Here is an 18068-nt window from a genome sequence, read left to right as displayed (position 1 = left end):
CTGCAGAGTTACATTAGATTTTTATTGGGATTTAGTACTAAAATATCTAGTACCTATTGGCTTTTAAAACTAGCAATCTAATATTTGCACTAAATTTGAGTTGCTTAAATTAATACCTTTCACAACTTAATAATAATTTTTTATTAAAAAACTCATTTTTGGTGCTAAATCGAAATTATTCTAAAAGTTCTTCTAAAATTGTAAAATTCCACCAACGTGCAGCTGTCCGTTTTCCATCAGACCCTTTCACACTTGCAACTAACCCAAACTGACACCATTAGCAACGCACAAAAACAACAACACTCGTTTATGTGCGAGCAAGCATTTGCCTCAAACTGCAAAAAACTTTTGAATATTTGAATATGTGGTTAACTGGCGCTTGAATATAAATTCTCGGCACATCCCAACATATTTTCGCACAACCACACGCACATACAAAAATTCCAAGCACATAGCATAAAGTAAACAAGGGCGGTGGGCGCTGCTGGGCCACTTGCAGTTGTGGTTGTTGTTGTGCCGAATGACCAACGCAATAACTGCTCGAGGCAATGACAAAACAATGGCTGAAAACACGATCATAACCGCAGATTCAAAGCAACAAACTGGTTAAACATACACTGACACATACACACATACAGCGATGCAAGCAAAAGTAATTACACCAGCAACAATGATTATGTAAGCGCTGCGCGGACGCAAGCATTTTCAGCGAATTTACGCAAATTTTAGCCAAATTTGGTCAAATTATATGCAACGGCTTCTTTGTATGTGTGTATGCAGAAGTTTGGACTTGTTTGTGTGTGTTAGTGCGAGGCGCATATGGCCTTTTATGCGGCTGCCACAGTGATTGTAGTTGTGGTTGCGTCAAGTTTGTTGTTTGCCGATATTTAGTGGATTTGTTGGCAGCATCTCTTGTTATTGTTGTTGTTGTGCATGTTTATGCTGCAATATCGTGTAAATTTGATAAAACTTTTAAAAGCATAGCAATGCTCTGCGTGTGTGTGTGTATATGTATACGGCTTAGCGGTATTTAGGCGAACTCATACAAATTGCAGTGCAAAGCTTTGATTCTCAGCGCATTTAATTCAATTGTGTGATGCCTTCAGCTGCCACGTAGGCGATTAAAATTGCACAAGCAGCCAATTAAAATTTTATTTTTAAATAATTCGTGCATTTGTTATTATTTATTTTATAATTTTTCAACTTTTTCCCAGCAAAAAGTAAGTTGCGATTGTGTTCGATGTACATATATGTACATATATTTAAAATAATTTCCAATTTTTTTGAAAAAATTATGTTTTAAAAGAGAAATTAAACTTAACTTTTGGCTTCACTGAAGCTATAATACCCTTCACACGGCATTTTTATGACTTAAGAGGGTATAAAAATATATTTTTCTTGTTTCTTATCGGCCAGTTTATATGGTAGCTATATGCTATAATAGTCCGATCTGAACAATTTGTTCAAAGATTGGAGCCATAACTTTGTCAAAATTCTCGACCAAATTTCGTGAAGATACCTTGACAAATAAATAAGTTTTCCATACAAGGACTTGAGTTTGATCGGTCAGTTTGTATGGCAGCCATATGCTATAGTTGCCTGATATCGACGATTCAGACAAATGAACCGCTTTTTGGTGAAAAAAGAATGTGTACAACGTTTCAGGTCGATAGTTCAAAAACTGAAGGACTAGAGCGCGTAAACAATAAACAGGATTCTTGAGATAATGATCCATACAGACGAACATATATTGTCAAATAAGACATACAAGAACTTGAGTTTTTTTGGTCAGCTGGACATGCTATAGTTGCCTGATATCGACGATTCCGACAAATTTTTTTTAATGTGTACGTTTTTTTAATAATACTTATTCAGCTAAAATTCAAAAGTACAAAAATACATACTTAATTACTTTTTATTTTCAAAAAGGCCTTATAGCTAAATACTTACCGGCTACTCATTTCTTCAGTTGGCCAATCACCCGAACCCCAAGGCATTTCCGTTGTACCCAAAAGCAAGCCAAATATGAAGCCGAAAAGTATCGATATAAACATGCCAGTAACGACAGTTATAAAACCAGTGCGCTTGAAAAGGAAATAAAAATTAAATATAAAAAAAAAACAAATATTCAATGAGTTTGTAAAGTAATGTGGAGAAAATAAAAGACAAATGATTTGCTGAACTATTATGACCAAATCTGCTTTTAGATTTTAAAGTGTCCTGGGACGGGAAAACTTGGCGACTGATGTGCTGAGAGGTCTGCCGGGTATTTGAGATGTCCTGATCTTCTTCTTTGCTGGCCGAATATAAAATATTATTTTCGGTTTTAGCAACCCAAAATTAGCAAAAAGCAAGCTCTATCATTACAGTCGCAAAATGACTGTCAACTAGTGTAATTAAAATCACATTTCCCATCTTCAATATTTACTGGCAAACTCTCGCCTGATTGAACAATCAAGATTTCGAAAAATCACAAAAAAAAATGTATATCATTCTCTCATAACTCCTTAAAAATTGCTCTTTGTAATGCATTGATGTCAGCGCATTCAAGTGAAGCAATTTGACAAGATTGCATGTTGCTTGTCACTTTTTGTGCTGTCAAAGGCGCCAAGCGCCACCAAGTAACCATGTGTTGACAAGTTAGTGACTTTATTTTGACATTTTTGTGCTAGGGAGGCAAGCGAGCGCGAAAAACATGCTAGCGCACACATCGCTTATAATGTTAGCTGTTTAGGGGGGTTCGTACAAGCATGTTTAGTGGATATACTTGTATAAATATAAAAGAAAATTTGTATAAAATATTTTTACTTCAAGAATTTACTTTATTTTAGAGATATTTTTACGTATATGTGCAGACTATCATAGCTGAAATATAATATTCTTGGAACCACAAACTCTACTAACTCACTCTTTTTAAATAAATATATTTATACTCTAGGTTTTAGATATTATATATAAAATCACAAAACGGAACACATTCTTATGAATTAAATATTTAGTACTATTGAGGACACTCTCTGCGACTTTTTGGCGGTTGGTGTAGAGGGGTTGAGTTGAATATCAACCATTCCAAGACGACCATCGTCCCCTTTATGAGACGTAGATCTGTGCCTGGCTTCAGGAACGTTACCATTGGAGGCAGAGAGGAAGAGACGACCAACATGGTCACACACTGGATTCCACCCTGCGGTGGAAGTAGCATGTTGACCTGACACTGGTTGAGGCAACTAAAGTACTATTGGTGTGCAATCTATTAGCTGGAGAATCCTTGGGCTGCCAGCCAACGATCGGTAGGTGGTTGTACACCATGATCGTGCGATGTGGCGGTGGCCTGGGTTTCAAAAGTTTTCATGGTACGGCTCCAACAATGCGCACTTGTCTTCATGTTGTGATCAGCAATCAAACACACACTGTTACAAATGGTATCAGAAGGGTATGGCAGTATGGGTAATTTCGTCCCAGCGGATGAAAGAGTTAGGTGGTCCAATACAATTGGCCCCTCTCCCAAGAAACAGCACTACCAAAGGGGTAACTTCACCAAGCAGTTTGAGGTTACACTTGGCAGAAAGTCAAACAGAAGTCTTTGTTATAAACCGGTGTAAAGAGATAAATCTCCAACGCAACTATCGCAACGAACTTATAACCATACTTAGCGATGTTCAAGCGGCGCTTAAAATACTCTCGTCCTATGAGATCAAATAGAGTGTAGAGAAGGACTAAATAGCTCAGCGGAACGTAACCAAGTGAACATCATCTGGGTGTCCAGTCACAAAGGTTTAGCCGAGAGCGAACTGGCTCATGAGCTCGCATGTTCTGTAGCATTCACTAACATGATAGCGCCCAAATCCTTCACTGTGGTGGGCTTATTGAGGTTACAACTTCAGTAGGTTTAAATATGCAATCAAACTTCCTAGGGATAAGCTCAGACTAATGGTCGGATTTCACACTGGGTGCAAACTGAAGAAGCACGTACACATCGTGTGTCTAGCTTCTTGTGTAAATTACCGGTTCTTATACTTATACTTATACTTATACTTATACTTATACTTATACTTATACTTATACTTATACTTATACTTATACTTATACTTATACTTATACTTATACTTATACTTATACTTATACTTATACTTATACTTATACTTATACTTATACTTATACTTATACTTATACTTATACTTATACTTATACTTATACTTATACTTATACTTATACTTATACTTATACTTATACTTATACTTATACTTATACTTATACTTATACTTATACTTATACTTATACTTATACTTATACTTATACTTATACTTATACTTATACTTATACTTATACTTATACTTATACTTATACTTATACTTATACTTATACTTATACTTATACTTATACTTATACTTATACTTATACTTATACTTATACTTATACTTATACTTATACTTATACTTATACTTATACTTATACTTATACTTATACTTATACTTATACTTATACTTATAAAGTACATAATATAATCTGTTCAAGTTATTAAAATATTTGCAATTAATAAGAACAGCCCTAACAGAGATACGTTTCTACTCAAAGCACCACTAGTGTTCGGAAGGAATGCGTCGTTTTATTAGAATGACAACCAGCGATGTAAAGGGAATTACAAACATGCATTGTTGGCGCCACCAAATACATGTGCGTGATGTAAAAAAATGCGGGAACGCCAATGGCGACAGTGGCGGAAAAATAGAGGAAGAAGAAATTATAAACATAAAGAAATTATAAATATAAAATTTTTGAATGATTTTTTGTAAAATGTAACAGAGAGTAAAAAAAGGACGTATAAATGTGCCACTTGAAAGCAACTTATGGCGTAAGGGTAAGAGTTTCGAACAAAGAAACTTGTATGTGTAACGATGCATACCACTAGGCGCATATGCAAATTTATTGCTGCTGGACTTGAACTGATTTTGATTTAGCCGTTTTCAGTGCTGCTGAGTGCCTGGCAGTGAAAGCCGCCAACCACATGAGCGCTTGAAAGACACCACAAACATGTTTGCATAACTCTGTGCATGTGTGTGACATTTTAACCCAAATTTTGACGCCAACAACTGCATTTGAAAGATGACAATGCCATCAGCGCAATTTGCGCAAGGGCTGCAACAACAATAACAAATATGAGATGTAAAGAAAAAATGCGCTGCGAAATTCAGTTTGAATAAATAACTGTAAAAGCGGCAAAAGTAGAAGAAGCACATGCACAATTGTTGCTGTTGCTAAGATGTGGCAGTTAAAACGCTTCTTTTGCAACTGCATGACAGCAGCAAGCGGCATACGTAGCTACTCTATGTATATACTCACATTCACAGCTCCCATACGCGCTCGCTTGTAGGAATTTCGCAAAAAATATATATTTGTTGAGTTTCTTTTACATTTTCGCTGTCTTCTTCGCAAGTTGCTGCATTTTATTGCTACGCTGTGTACATTTCAATGCATTTGCCGCAAATTTTTTAGCGCTTTCGGTTTTGCGTTGGCACTGCAACATGACACACGCCAACGCATGTTTTTCGCTTCCATGCATCCCTGCGTTCCGCATTCAACGCAGTGACTGTTGACTCAAGCAGCATCGCTGTTGGTTGGCTGAAGCGGCGCGTGCGCGCATATTTTCGCGTAAATGCACTTGAAAAGCTGTCAGTTGCATGCAACATACATTGCTAATAATAACACTTGTAAACGCATGAAGCGCAGCAGTTTTTTCCCCCGTTCGCGGAACGGAAAAGAATTTCGGAGAACAATGTGCTGTCATGGAATTTTTATTTATACACAAACATATGTTTATATTTTGTACAGTTGTGAGGAATTTTTATACCCTGAACAGGGTATATTAAGTTTGTCACGAAGTTTGTAACACCCAGAAGGAATCGTCAGAGACCCTATAAAGTATATATATAAATCAGTATGTCGAGCTGAGTCGATTTAGCCATGTCCGTCTGTCTGTCCGCCTATTCGTCCGTCTGTGTATAAACGAACTAGTCCCTCAGTTTTTAAGATATCGTTTTGAAATTTTGCAAACGTCATTTTCTCTTCAAGAAGCTGCTCATTTGTCGGAACGGCTGATATCGGACCACTATAACATATCATCAAGTTCTTGTATGGACAACTTTCACATTAGACAAGATATATTCACGAAATTTGATATATGTTATTTTCTAAAGCAACAAAGTTGGAAAATCTTAATCAAACTTTAGTTTTTTTTCGAGCTGAACTTCAAACTAAATGGCCAATGTTTATTATCTTTTAAAAAACATACTTTGGCATTTATTTTTTGAATATTATCTCTTTCAAATGTTGGTCGAGGGTATGTCTCAGATGGTCCATTTGTTGAGTCCAATTTTCAGTGACTCGTTCGAGCATTTCGATAGGTAACTGGCGAATGACACTCGTGATATTTTGCTCCAAGGCCTGAATTGAAGTGAGATTGCCCGCATAGATTTTAGACTATACATATCCCCACAGAAAAAGGTCTAACGGTGTGATATCACACGACCTTGGTGGCTAATCGACCGTCGCAAAACGTGGAAATATCAGCTCACCGAAGTGTTCTATCAAAAACTCCATTGATTGATGCGATGGGTGGGAAGTGGCGTTAACTTTAGTAAACCAAATGTGACCGAGATCACGAGCTTTAATTTCTGGCATCAAATAGTCGGTTATCATGGCGCGATAACGGTCGCCATTGAAGATTAAGTTCTCACCGGCATCATTTTTGAAAATATTGTGCATTGATAATTCCATCGGCGGACAAACCACCAACCGAACCGTTGCTTTTTCTATATGAAATTACAGCTGTGGAATCTCGTCAGGTTTCTCTTCGTATCAAATGTGGCAGTTTCGCTTGTTTGCATATCCATTGAAACAGAAATGGGCCTCATCGTTTAACAAAATTTGGCTCGAAAATGTCGGATCTTCTTGGAGCCCATAGAGTGAACGATGTCGCTTGGGCAGTTCGAACGGCTTCAGTTCTTATAAAAGCTATATTTGGTATGCCTTCAGTTTAAGAGCTCGACTTAAAATGCCTCAAGTGGTTCCATATGGCCGTCAGAGTTGTTGTGAACGGCGCCGAATAAACTCTCCACGGTCCTCGTTTACACTCTCAGCTGCGGCTGCTTTATTTTCTGCACTGCGTGCTGGACGCGATCTATTCGGTCGAATTATCAGCATTGAATCCAGCATTGAATACTGTAACTCAAGATGAGTGATGGTGTTGCGAATAGTGCGCTCAGTAGGCCGGTTATGTATAGTTAACTGACATCGATGGTTCTGAGAAATGATTAGAACGGGGAGCTATGAGTGTGTAGTAAATTTCAGATTATTTCTTTGAAACTCTACTTTATATTGCTTTTCTTCTGGGTGTAATAAACTTCGTGACTAATTTATGGGGTTACATTGCTTTCACGGCTTCTGGAATCATGTCTTACATTCTCAAGTTGATCCGTATAATAGCTTTGGAGATATAGACTTTAAAAGTTGGAAGCACGAGTTTGGCTATATAGTAACTGACAACTTTAAGCGCCTTTTTCTTGAAACTGTGTCATCAATGTCGGTTGTCAAGATTTCTCGTGAACTATATAATTTTATATAGTCTCTGAGATATAATTTAAATATGTCTTGAACGTAATATTTTTGTCTTGCTTGCGTTCAATTACAACTACTAGAAAAAACTCGAGAAATTTTCGTGAAAATTTTCTTGTTTTTGTAAAGTGTTTGCAAAACTATAATTTTTATTTTGTTTCCTTTGTCCAATACCTAGTTTATGCTCTCTCCATTTTTCCTTTTTTTTTAAAGTTCTTGGAAGAAGTTCTGCTGCCGATCAAATTACCAAGTAAACTCCTAATATGCGCTGTTTAGTTTAGAAAAAAACCTGAAACTTTGAACCTTTTCTCAGCTATTTCGGCTTTATAAAAGAAACTATTAATGCCAGAATTGTTTTCGAATGTTTGTCGTTACCTACTTAGCTACTACTGTGTGACTTAAATCTCTGGATTGTTTTTTACATTTGATTGGAAAACCCATTGTAACCCCATAACAGCCTGGGTGCTAGTCCATCCCTATTTGGAAACATGAACGCTTTAAACGTCTACCGTTTCGTAAGCACCAGTAGTCTGAGTTTGTCCCTAGGGGTGGACGTGCCGCAAGTCTTTTTAGTTCTTCCAATACCTCTCTAGTCCTTCTTCCCTCTGGATAAATTTTCTCGAAAAAAAAAAAATTGGAAAAATCTCTGTTTACAACACATAAGCAAGTTTTCATATAAAAAAAATCTGTTTTCCCTCTTTTCTTTATCATCGTTTCATCACTTCACAATATGCTCAGCCTTTAGAAATTGCTTATGAGATTACCTTGATTGCGAATAGGTACTGTGTCCTTTTCCAGTCAATTTAATCACAGTTCGCTCCAAAGCACTTGATTGTAGCAATTTAGAGTACTATTTGTCAGTCTTTTAAACTCACTTCAATCAGCAGAATTTTAAAGGGACTATATTTAAAGGCACTCGTTAGAACTGTAAGGAGCTTTCCACATAATGTGCACTTGTGCTCTCCATAACGAATATACCATCTGCTTCTCCCACATTTTGGCCGTATGCCTTTTATTTTTGCTAATAAAACTTTAATTTTTCTATTTAAAAGGCTTTGAAGTGCTCGACGTGTACTTTTACTATTCCTTCTGTTTCCAGCTTTTATGAATGCCTCTGCGTCACAGTAAAAATATTCCCATCCAAGTAATAAATGTGTGTCAACAGACTGCAACGGTAAGCTCCCCCAACAGTTGGCGAGCGCAGAGATATCTTCGTCCCTGCTACCGCCGCCGTAACGGTGAAGGACGGTTGGCCAAGTTAAGGCGAAGGCATTTCCTTCACTTTATTACTGCTTTCCCTATTTACAGTTTCTACTTTCCAGTGCGTCAAGTATATTTCCGACTTCATTTACTTTCACTTAATTTCTGCGACTAACTACTTATTTACGACTTGTGGTCGCCTGTGCGCTGTGTATGTGCCGCTTACCTTTGGGGAGTGTTGATATTTATAGACGAGCGTTTGCCTCCCTCTACTCACACGCACAGCTAGGTAAATGAATGAGCGAAGTTGGAGCAGCAGCGACGGCAGCGCCATCTGCTTAGTTATTACAGCATTCGCCAGACTGATTTCAGGCGACAACTTGCTGATTTTGCATAAATGCAGAAAAGCAAAATGTGCCAACGAAAGACTGGAACGTGCCAACTGACGAAGCAGCGCATTGTGTGTGGTGTGTGTAGGTAATATATCTCGCTAAGTGTTGTACAAACAGCTGTTGCAGTGTTGATTTGTGGAACTGGTAAATACGACGCACCTCAATATATATCCATCAATGTCCTTCTGTTAGCTGACAGCTGCTTCCATCAGCTACTTTACTTTCTACAGTTTCTTTACTCCACACCGTAGCTGTTGTTGTTTCTTAATTAGTTACCTACCCCACAAGCGGAGCACATCTTGATGGAAGGCGTTAAGCTTTTTGTATTTTATAATATTAATAAAAGTAGTTATAAATGCTAATGAGCGTAAAGATTCTGAGGTAATCGTAGGTAAATAGTAAGCAAGGCATAAAATGTGACAGTGAAACCGAGCGTGAAAGTGGTCTTACGAGCAATTTTCTGCAAGATAAACAAAGCTGTGATTAACTAACTCTTTATTAAAGGTAGTTTGAGATGATATCGAATTTTGCCTGACTCTGTTGGAAGTGCGAGAAAGAGAAATTGTTTGATATGCCCTCTTAGATAAAAGAGAAAAAATGCGATAAATATTTGAATTTTTAATCAGTTTTAGTCACATTTTTTTTTCAAGATAAAGTAACTTGATTGTTTATTGTATAGGCAGGAGCAAACGAAAGCAGACCATGCTCTTTGAATCTTGAATCAAATAGAAATTTTTTTTTGTACTGAAGTACATTGCTGCCTTTTATATGGCTTCCTATCTTACTCTTAAAGTAGACTACGCTTGACTTACAACTTCGAAAGTATTATTTCATTTATTTGGTTAAAAAAATCAAATGTTGGCTTACAATTGGGAAAGCGCTCTCCTAACTAGCGAAGACACATACCTCATACCAACTAACTGTACTAAATTACGAATACACACACCTAATACAAGCAACATTTATAAGAATGTAGCTTTAAAATTTAGTTTTATTTAGTTTTGATGGGAAAATTCCTACACTTATTATGTCGGTTTTCTTACTATACCAATATCCAAAAAGTATACGAAAATTTACTTGTAACGTGTATAATATTATATCTATATATTAAAAGTTGCCTACAATTAGGCATGCGTTCCTTTAACTAGCGAAGACACCCACCTATTACCAAGAATGTTTTTTATACTAATGGATTCTAAAGTATCCTCCAATTTTATATATTTTTTAATGCAAACTTATGTTTAAATAAAAAAGGAAAGAAGAAAGTTATAGACTCGGTCTGTACGCGGTTTCTAGGTGGACCGATCAGAGCCAAATATGATGCCAAGGTGTAGCAGGTAAATGCATTTCAACGTCCTAAAAAATAATGTAATATAATAACATTTATGAGAATTGAGCTTTAAGATTTTTTTGTTTTTTTTTTTTCTGGTAAGAAAATTTCCATACCTACTTAGGGGACTCACAACTTGTCATAACGCATCGTAAAATCGTAAATTTTTACTCAATTTAATTAAGCTATACGAAACCCATAATTATTTTACATTTTTTTATCATTCAAATATCCTAAAAGCATGCTAAGTTTTACTTGTAATGTGTACAACACTTTTTAAAATGATTTCTTAAATCAAGATATTCTTAAGTGCTCTCAAGTTTCTTACTTTTCTTAATACTTATTTGAATGTAAGCAGTTCTATAAATAGAAATAAATATAATAAAATAATGCAAGTAAATGATATTTGAGGAAGGAATTTTATGGAAAATGTTTAAAAACGAAACTATAGAAACTTCAATATATTTCTAAAGTGTTATGTTTTATTCCTCTTCAATACTATCAATTATTGAAATTATTTATTTCGAAATATTGCTAATTTTTACTTAGATTAATGGTCTCTAGCACAATCTGAAGTATACTCGTAACCTGAAGCTATACATATGTAAGTTCGTGCATTTTTAAATAATCTTCAATGCTCTCCTGGTATATTGAAGTATTAAAAAGGAGCACTCTTCAAAGGCATAAGTGAACCTATTCTTTTACGTTTCAGCGATTTCCAGTAAATATTTTAATTAAACCATTTACTTATAACTTTTTAAATAGCTTAACTTATAAGCACTGTCTGATTAACTTTCACTTTTATTGTACTGAAATTTAATGGGCTCTTGAGTGGTAAACAGCTGAAGCTCAGTCGGCATAGCGCCGAGATAAAATAGCACACTCAACACAATTTACACAAAGGCAAATATAAACTCACATATTTATGAGAAATGTCAAAGGTAAAAATAAATGCTTTAAGGCTCGCATTGTTGACTGTAGTTACGAGTATTTGTATACGAGAGTGTGTATTCGCCTACTAGTAAGTGATATACTAAAAAATATCAAGTTCCTAGAATAAATTTATATACTTTTAGAAAAAGTATTTATTTATTATTAGCTGAAGTAATGCTCGAAACAAATATACCATGATGAATTTAATTTTTCGGATATTAAAATTTAAATTATTTCTCAGAAATTAACGAACCGTTTTAAAATATTAATACAAAAGTAATATGTAGGCCCTTATGCAATAATATCGTTTCTTTAAATGTCCAAGGCAGAAGAGAAGTGATGAATGGCGCCCTTAACATATAGAAGCTATAAAATAAGATCAACCATCCACAGTGTAATTTCCCAGATTTGTATATATATTTTCGTTGAGAATCGTCTTATTTATACAGAAGGCAAAAAGCTCTTGAAAAAGGACTTATGATATAAATGATTTATTTTCATAATTCCTGCTGAAAAATATCACATGAATCTTGCAATATCTCCATGGTTTTTGCTTAGAATTTCGAACTGGGCCTTAAATATAATTTGGGAAATTGAACGATACAAGAATAAGAACTGTCAGTGAGTTTAACACAAGAAGAGCTAGGCTATTAATGTTCTTACAGGATCACCTCAAAATAATTAAAAAACAGAATTTGTTTTCTGAAAACTAAGTAAAAAATACACAACTGAGTATAGAAATTTCGGAAAAATTTTTTGATGTCACTGTGAACTTTTTACTACTTAAGGCAAAAGTACCAAATACTTTTAATTTTACTAACCACTTCATTTACGTTTTTTCTGCAGCATTTTTAGAGTTTCCTAGCAAATTTGGAGGATATTGAAGGCACACTCTACAAGGTGCGTTCCAAAGTAAACAGGCTATCTGCTATCTTTATCGGTTCTCCAGGGAGAATTTCATGACATTTCATAGATTGGAAGTGAAGAAATTGCGTCTTAAGTGTCAGTATGTTTGTGTTATAAGAATCTAAACGTTTCAAATAATTCCATAGACAGAGGCTGAATTTTGATACCTTCGAGATCCTAAAAGTTCTCAGGAACTTTAATAGTTAAAAATGTCAGAATTTATATTCTTTTAAGAGATATTAATTTTTAGGATACCGGAAAGTTTTGGGATTTTCGGAAATTGTAATCTTTTAAGAATTGACAACTATCGGAATCTGGGAAAATATTAGGATTTATAAAATATTATAGTCCACAGACTTAATTTACAGAAACCATAGTCTTTCGAGACGTGATAACTTTCGGGATCCCGGAAAATTTCGGTATTTTCAGAATAATGTCGAAATTCCAAAAATTAACATATTAAAAGTTTTTTTTTATTTTCGGAAATAGTGATCTTTCAAGACGCATTGTGATTGAGATCCCGAAAAATTTTGATATTTATAATATATTGGCGTATAGCGACGTTAAATTTCAGAAATGTTAATCTTTTAAGACTTGCTAACTTTCGGGATCCCGGAAATTTTCGGGAAATAGACTGGAAGTCTTAAATTTCAAAAACTATAACCTTTTGAGGGATAACGAATTTTGCATTCCTTTTTGGGTTTTTCAGAATATTGTAGTCAATACATTCTACCTATAAATATGATATTTTGAGATTTGATAACCTACAATATCCTCTAAATTTTCGAGGTTTCCATAATATAAATTTTACTTTTAAATTTTGGAATTTATATTATTTTCAGATTTGCTAATTTTTCGGAATCCTGGTAATTTTCGGGATTTTCATAATATTCTAGAACTTTTAAATTTCAAATTTTTTGCATCCCCGAAATTTTTTGAGATTTTCAGAATATTTTAGTCTAAAGATTCTAACTATACACATAATCTTTAGAAAATTGATGACTTTCGGGATCCCGAAAATTTTCGTAATTTTCAGAATAATCCAAAAATTTTGATTTTCTAAAATTTTTCAGAGTAATCTAAATTTTTGAATTTCAGAAATCAGAAAATTTTTCAGAATAATCTAAATTTTTGAATTTCAGAAATTTTTCAGAATAATCTAAATTTTTGAATTTCAGAAATCAGAATTTTGATTTCAGAAATTTTCAGAATAATCCAAAAGTTTTGAATTTCAGAAATTTTTCAGGGTAATCTAAATTTTTGACTTTCAGAAATCAGAATTTTGAATTACAGAAATTTTTTAAGAGTAATTTAAATTTTTGAATTTCAGAAATTTTTAAGAGATTTCTAAGTTCTTGAATTTCAGAAATCAGCAAATTCTCTAATTTGAGAAATTTTTCAGAATAATCCAAAAGTTTTTGAATTTCAGAAATCAGAATTTTGTATTCAAAAATCAGAAAATTTTTTAATTACAGAAATTTTTAAGAATAATCTAAATTTTTGAATTTCAGAAATCTCAATTTTGATTTCAGAAATTTTTATAATAATCGATTATTTAATATTTTTACAATTTTTTTGCTCTTAATCCCGAATCCCGAAAATTTGTTTTCCGAAAATTACCTAAATAAAAGGACAATGGCTAATCTCCGCCGCAGCTTTACATTTAAAATGCTTCATAAATAGTACTTCCAGCAAAATAATTCTATCCGAAATGCATATTTCACACGACAAAATTTAAGGATGAAATTTAGAGTAAACAATTTTATAAACTCTTGCATTCTTTCTCAGAAATCGTTTTAAATTATGAGTGCATTCACTTGTGTACTTTATTATACAGTTATGTTTACACTTATCTATGTATGCGAAGGAAAGCCCGCGCGGTCAAAAGTTCAAGCAAATTATCGTGAGCCAAAGCGTGTGCGCCTTCAATGCGGCAAAGTAAATTACACATTTTTAATTGGAGTGTACATATCTGGCTGTCTGCCACTCGACGTACTCCAAATTGAACCAATGTAACTTCATACACTCGCATATTTTACACTTCCTCTTTGATGAATTCCTCACTTTCGCTTTACTCTGCACCGCTAGGCAGCGCAATAGAGTTTTCGCTTTGCCGCTATACTTGAACTATTACTCCAGCCTATTCACCACACACACACACTAATACATTTTTAAGCATATGCTTGCAAGTAATTCAACTTCTCTTTTTACTCGCATTTATTCACACTCTCAATCTACTCCAGTTACTTGCGCTGCTGATGAAGTGCTTGGCTTGTACTTAGCACGAAGCGGTGACTTGGCGCGCTGAACCACGCTGCAACTTCATTTGCAACCTACTTGTTAAGACTTGAGGCATGCCACACACATATACTTGAGTGTGAGTGACTGTGTGGGGAAGGGACTTGGTGAGGGCCGACATGTGCTGCATAAAAGTAATGAAAGGATTTACTACTGTATGTAGCACCTAACGGTAATGCTTTCTTACTTGCACATTCAATGCAATTCAATGCACGTCTGCTGTGCACACTCATACATACACACACATGAATTTACTATGTTCTTCATTTACGTGGCTTTGCGCAAGGCTTTCAATGCAAATAGATGTGCTTGCATTCAGTTTATTTTTCAAAGGTGTTGTGCTGCTTTATATATTTTTAATATTCCGCTTTTATTTCACTCGCACGTTTTGCACAATTCTGATTTTGCGATTTTAAAAGTATGCGCCTGTACTTTTTAAATTTTTCTTTGAATAAAGATATGTATATATGTGTGTGTGTGATCCAGACATGGTCTGCTCTCAGTCAATAAGCTTAGAATATAAAGACTGACATATAACATAATTCAAGACATATTTTCAATAAATTTTTTCTGAGGAATTAGACACATATTACTATGTATAGTACATATGAATGTGAGGAAATTGTTGGTAGTTATTTGGTAAATTTAGTGTTATTAATTCTCAGCATTATTTAAATTTGATGGCAGAAAACTCAATTTTGTAAAATTTTAGTATTCAGGACATTTGCGAAGTCCCGTTCAAGTTTCGGGATCCCGAAATTTTTTATACCAATTTGAATAAAATAATTTTTCAAAGTTTAAAGACAAGTTTTGAGAAAAAAAAATTAAAATACCGAAAACTTCAAAAACAATGTCGGGATCTCGAAAATGTTCAATTCTCACTTTTCATCTAAGCCAAATTTTTAGTTAAATTGTGATCAAAAATATATAACTTCCAACAGGTATTTAAATAAGTAATGAAATAATATTCCGAAGTTTTAAGAAATAGTATTAAAGTTCCGAAAATTTTCAATTCACACTTTTCGTCAAAGCCAAATATTAAGTAAATTAGTGGTCAAAAATGAATAACTTCCAACAGTATTTAAAAATTACAAAACAATTATGTTTCAAAGTTTTAAGAAATAATTTTAAAGTCCCGAAAATTACGGGATCCCGAAAATTTTTTATTCACACTTTTCGTCTAAGCCAAATTTATGTAAACTTGTGTTCAAAACCCTATAACTAACAACAGGGATTTAAAAAATTTCAAAAATTTTGGATATACATACATACATACATATATAATTGCGAGATCCCGAATATCTTCGATAACAATTTCAATAAAAATATATTCTGTATTACCAATTTTAAATTGGAAATATAAAGTGTAAGCGTTTACTATAAGACTATTAAAAAAATTGTCTATAACTACTTTAAAACGTTTTACAAAGCAGAAACTATTCGGGATCCCGAAAAATTTCGTTACACATTTTCACTTAAAGAAGACTTTAAACCAACTTTTGAATAAACATAAAGCTATAGGCTAATTTGGAAATCCCGAAAATTCGGCATTAAATTTCGGGATTAAATTTCGGGATCCCCAAAAATTGTAAAACTAAACGAAGACCACTACTCTTATTGATTTTTCTTGAAATAATTTTCATAATGGTTTCACTAAAGCAGTATTGTAGCAATATTCTTACACTGTAAAACAAATTTATATTTTCAGATACCCTTTGTGAATCCCGAAAATACGTAAAGTCAAAAAAAGCCAGATTAAAAATTTACGTTTTTGTATTTTGATGATGTTTGAATCATATTATGAGAGCTGTTTTAAACCTGCTTTTTTAATTTTCTGTACTATGTATTTTGAAGAGATCGATTTTTTTCTATTTTATTAAGTTTTATTAAATGATAATTTAAGCGTTTTCATAATAACGTCAATAAATAGTATAATTAGATAATAAAATTACATAACTTTAATTTTTTTTTTAAATTTTTAGTTATCTTTTTTAAATAATCTCAAAAACTCGAAAAGGCGTGCTTTAGTCCGAAACTCCGAAATTTCTATACCCCTTCGAAAACAATATTTATTTATTTTACTTATTTTATGAAATGAGATTCCAAACCATTATAAATAAAATAATTTTTTTAATTTCCGACATAATCTGAAAACCCCGAAATTTTCAGGGATCCCGAAAGTCATCGTCAAAATATCAAAATTTATGAAACTTAAAACCTCTGGATTTCTACTATATATTTTGTAAATCCCGAAATTTTCCGGGACCCCGAAAGTTATCAAGTTTCAAAATATTATAATTTCTGAGACCTAAAATCTTTGGATTACTCTTATACATACATATGTTTTGTAATACCGAAATTTTATAATATTATAAGAGTTCCGAAATTTTCCGGGATTCCGAAGTCAAATCTCAAGACATATTAATTTTTGAAATTTAAGATTTTTGAAATACTTTGAGAATCCCGAAATAGTATGTAGTATGTCAAATCTGACGATATCATAATGCCACATTTATTTATGTAGCGAAGCGTTTTAAAGTCTTTATAGAATGTGTTACAATTCCTTCAAAATTTAGCAGGTAATTTAAAAAATGCTATCGAGAAGTAGCAGTAGGACAATTTTTCATCAATAAATTTAATATTTTTGGTGTTTCTTCTTCACAGTCAAACCACCACACAAATGTTACTACATGATATTTCTACATATATTTTTAACATATTTGTATGTTTTATTGGCTTCAAATAACTTCGTGTGCATATTTTTATATGTGTCATTTGCATTTTTATTTACTCTTTCGCATATCAATTCCATATTATTTGCGCCAATAATTTTTGCAAGCTTTTTATTATTAATGAATTCTGAAAATATGCCATATGGCTTGGTCGCCTGTTGATGGTAATGTCGCGAGTTTGCTGTTGCCACCAATTTAGCCACATTTGCATACTATGTGGCATACAAATGCAAATTTTTGTTTACACTTCCATTTTAGTTTACGAATTCATGCATATTTCCGCTACTCTTGTATTTATCTATTTTTACATACATCACTGCCACTACTTTATGTATGTTTTGGAACCATATTGGCCTCACTTGTAAATATCCCATTAAGTATTTATGGTTTTATGCGATTTAGCGTTGCGCGTAGCAGCAATTTTTATTTAATGTTTGCGTAAATAAAGCTACAAAGGAAATGGATTTAAAATTTTCTATTTTACTTAATTTATTTTCACTAATACTTGTTTTATTTGCACTCAACTCGTGACTGCGTTGCGAGAAGTACATAAGTAATAAAGAACATTAAATTCTATGAAAAAATCACTAAGTAGCAGAGTAATTCGTATGTAGAAATTGCACTTAAAATTGATTTACAAATAAATTGTTCTTATAGATTTGTATG

General features: G+C 33.5%; 2 protein-coding genes across 2 annotated transcripts in view; one reads left to right on the top strand and one right to left on the bottom strand.

Moving 5' to 3' along the window:
* The window catches only part of LOC126752165 (uncharacterized), a 565185-nt gene that overhangs the window by 300267 nt on the left and 246850 nt on the right, over positions 1-18068 (top strand). The window lies entirely within an intron of this gene.
* LOC126752170 (uncharacterized) overlaps positions 1-18068 on the bottom strand; it is a 122968-nt gene that overhangs the window by 56766 nt on the left and 48134 nt on the right. The window contains exon 8 of the mRNA XM_050462776.1: positions 1951-2084. Coding sequence (XP_050318733.1) covers positions 1951-2084 — 134 coding nt within the window. The remainder of the gene's footprint in view (positions 1-1950; positions 2085-18068) is intronic.

The sequence above is a fragment of the Bactrocera neohumeralis genome, chromosome 3 (assembly GCF_024586455.1).
Source record: "Bactrocera neohumeralis isolate Rockhampton chromosome 3, APGP_CSIRO_Bneo_wtdbg2-racon-allhic-juicebox.fasta_v2, whole genome shotgun sequence".
Taxonomy (NCBI): domain Eukaryota; kingdom Metazoa; phylum Arthropoda; class Insecta; order Diptera; family Tephritidae; genus Bactrocera; species Bactrocera neohumeralis.
The sequence above is the reverse complement of the archived record's forward strand: the minus strand, read 5'-3'. Positions and strand labels throughout refer to the sequence as shown.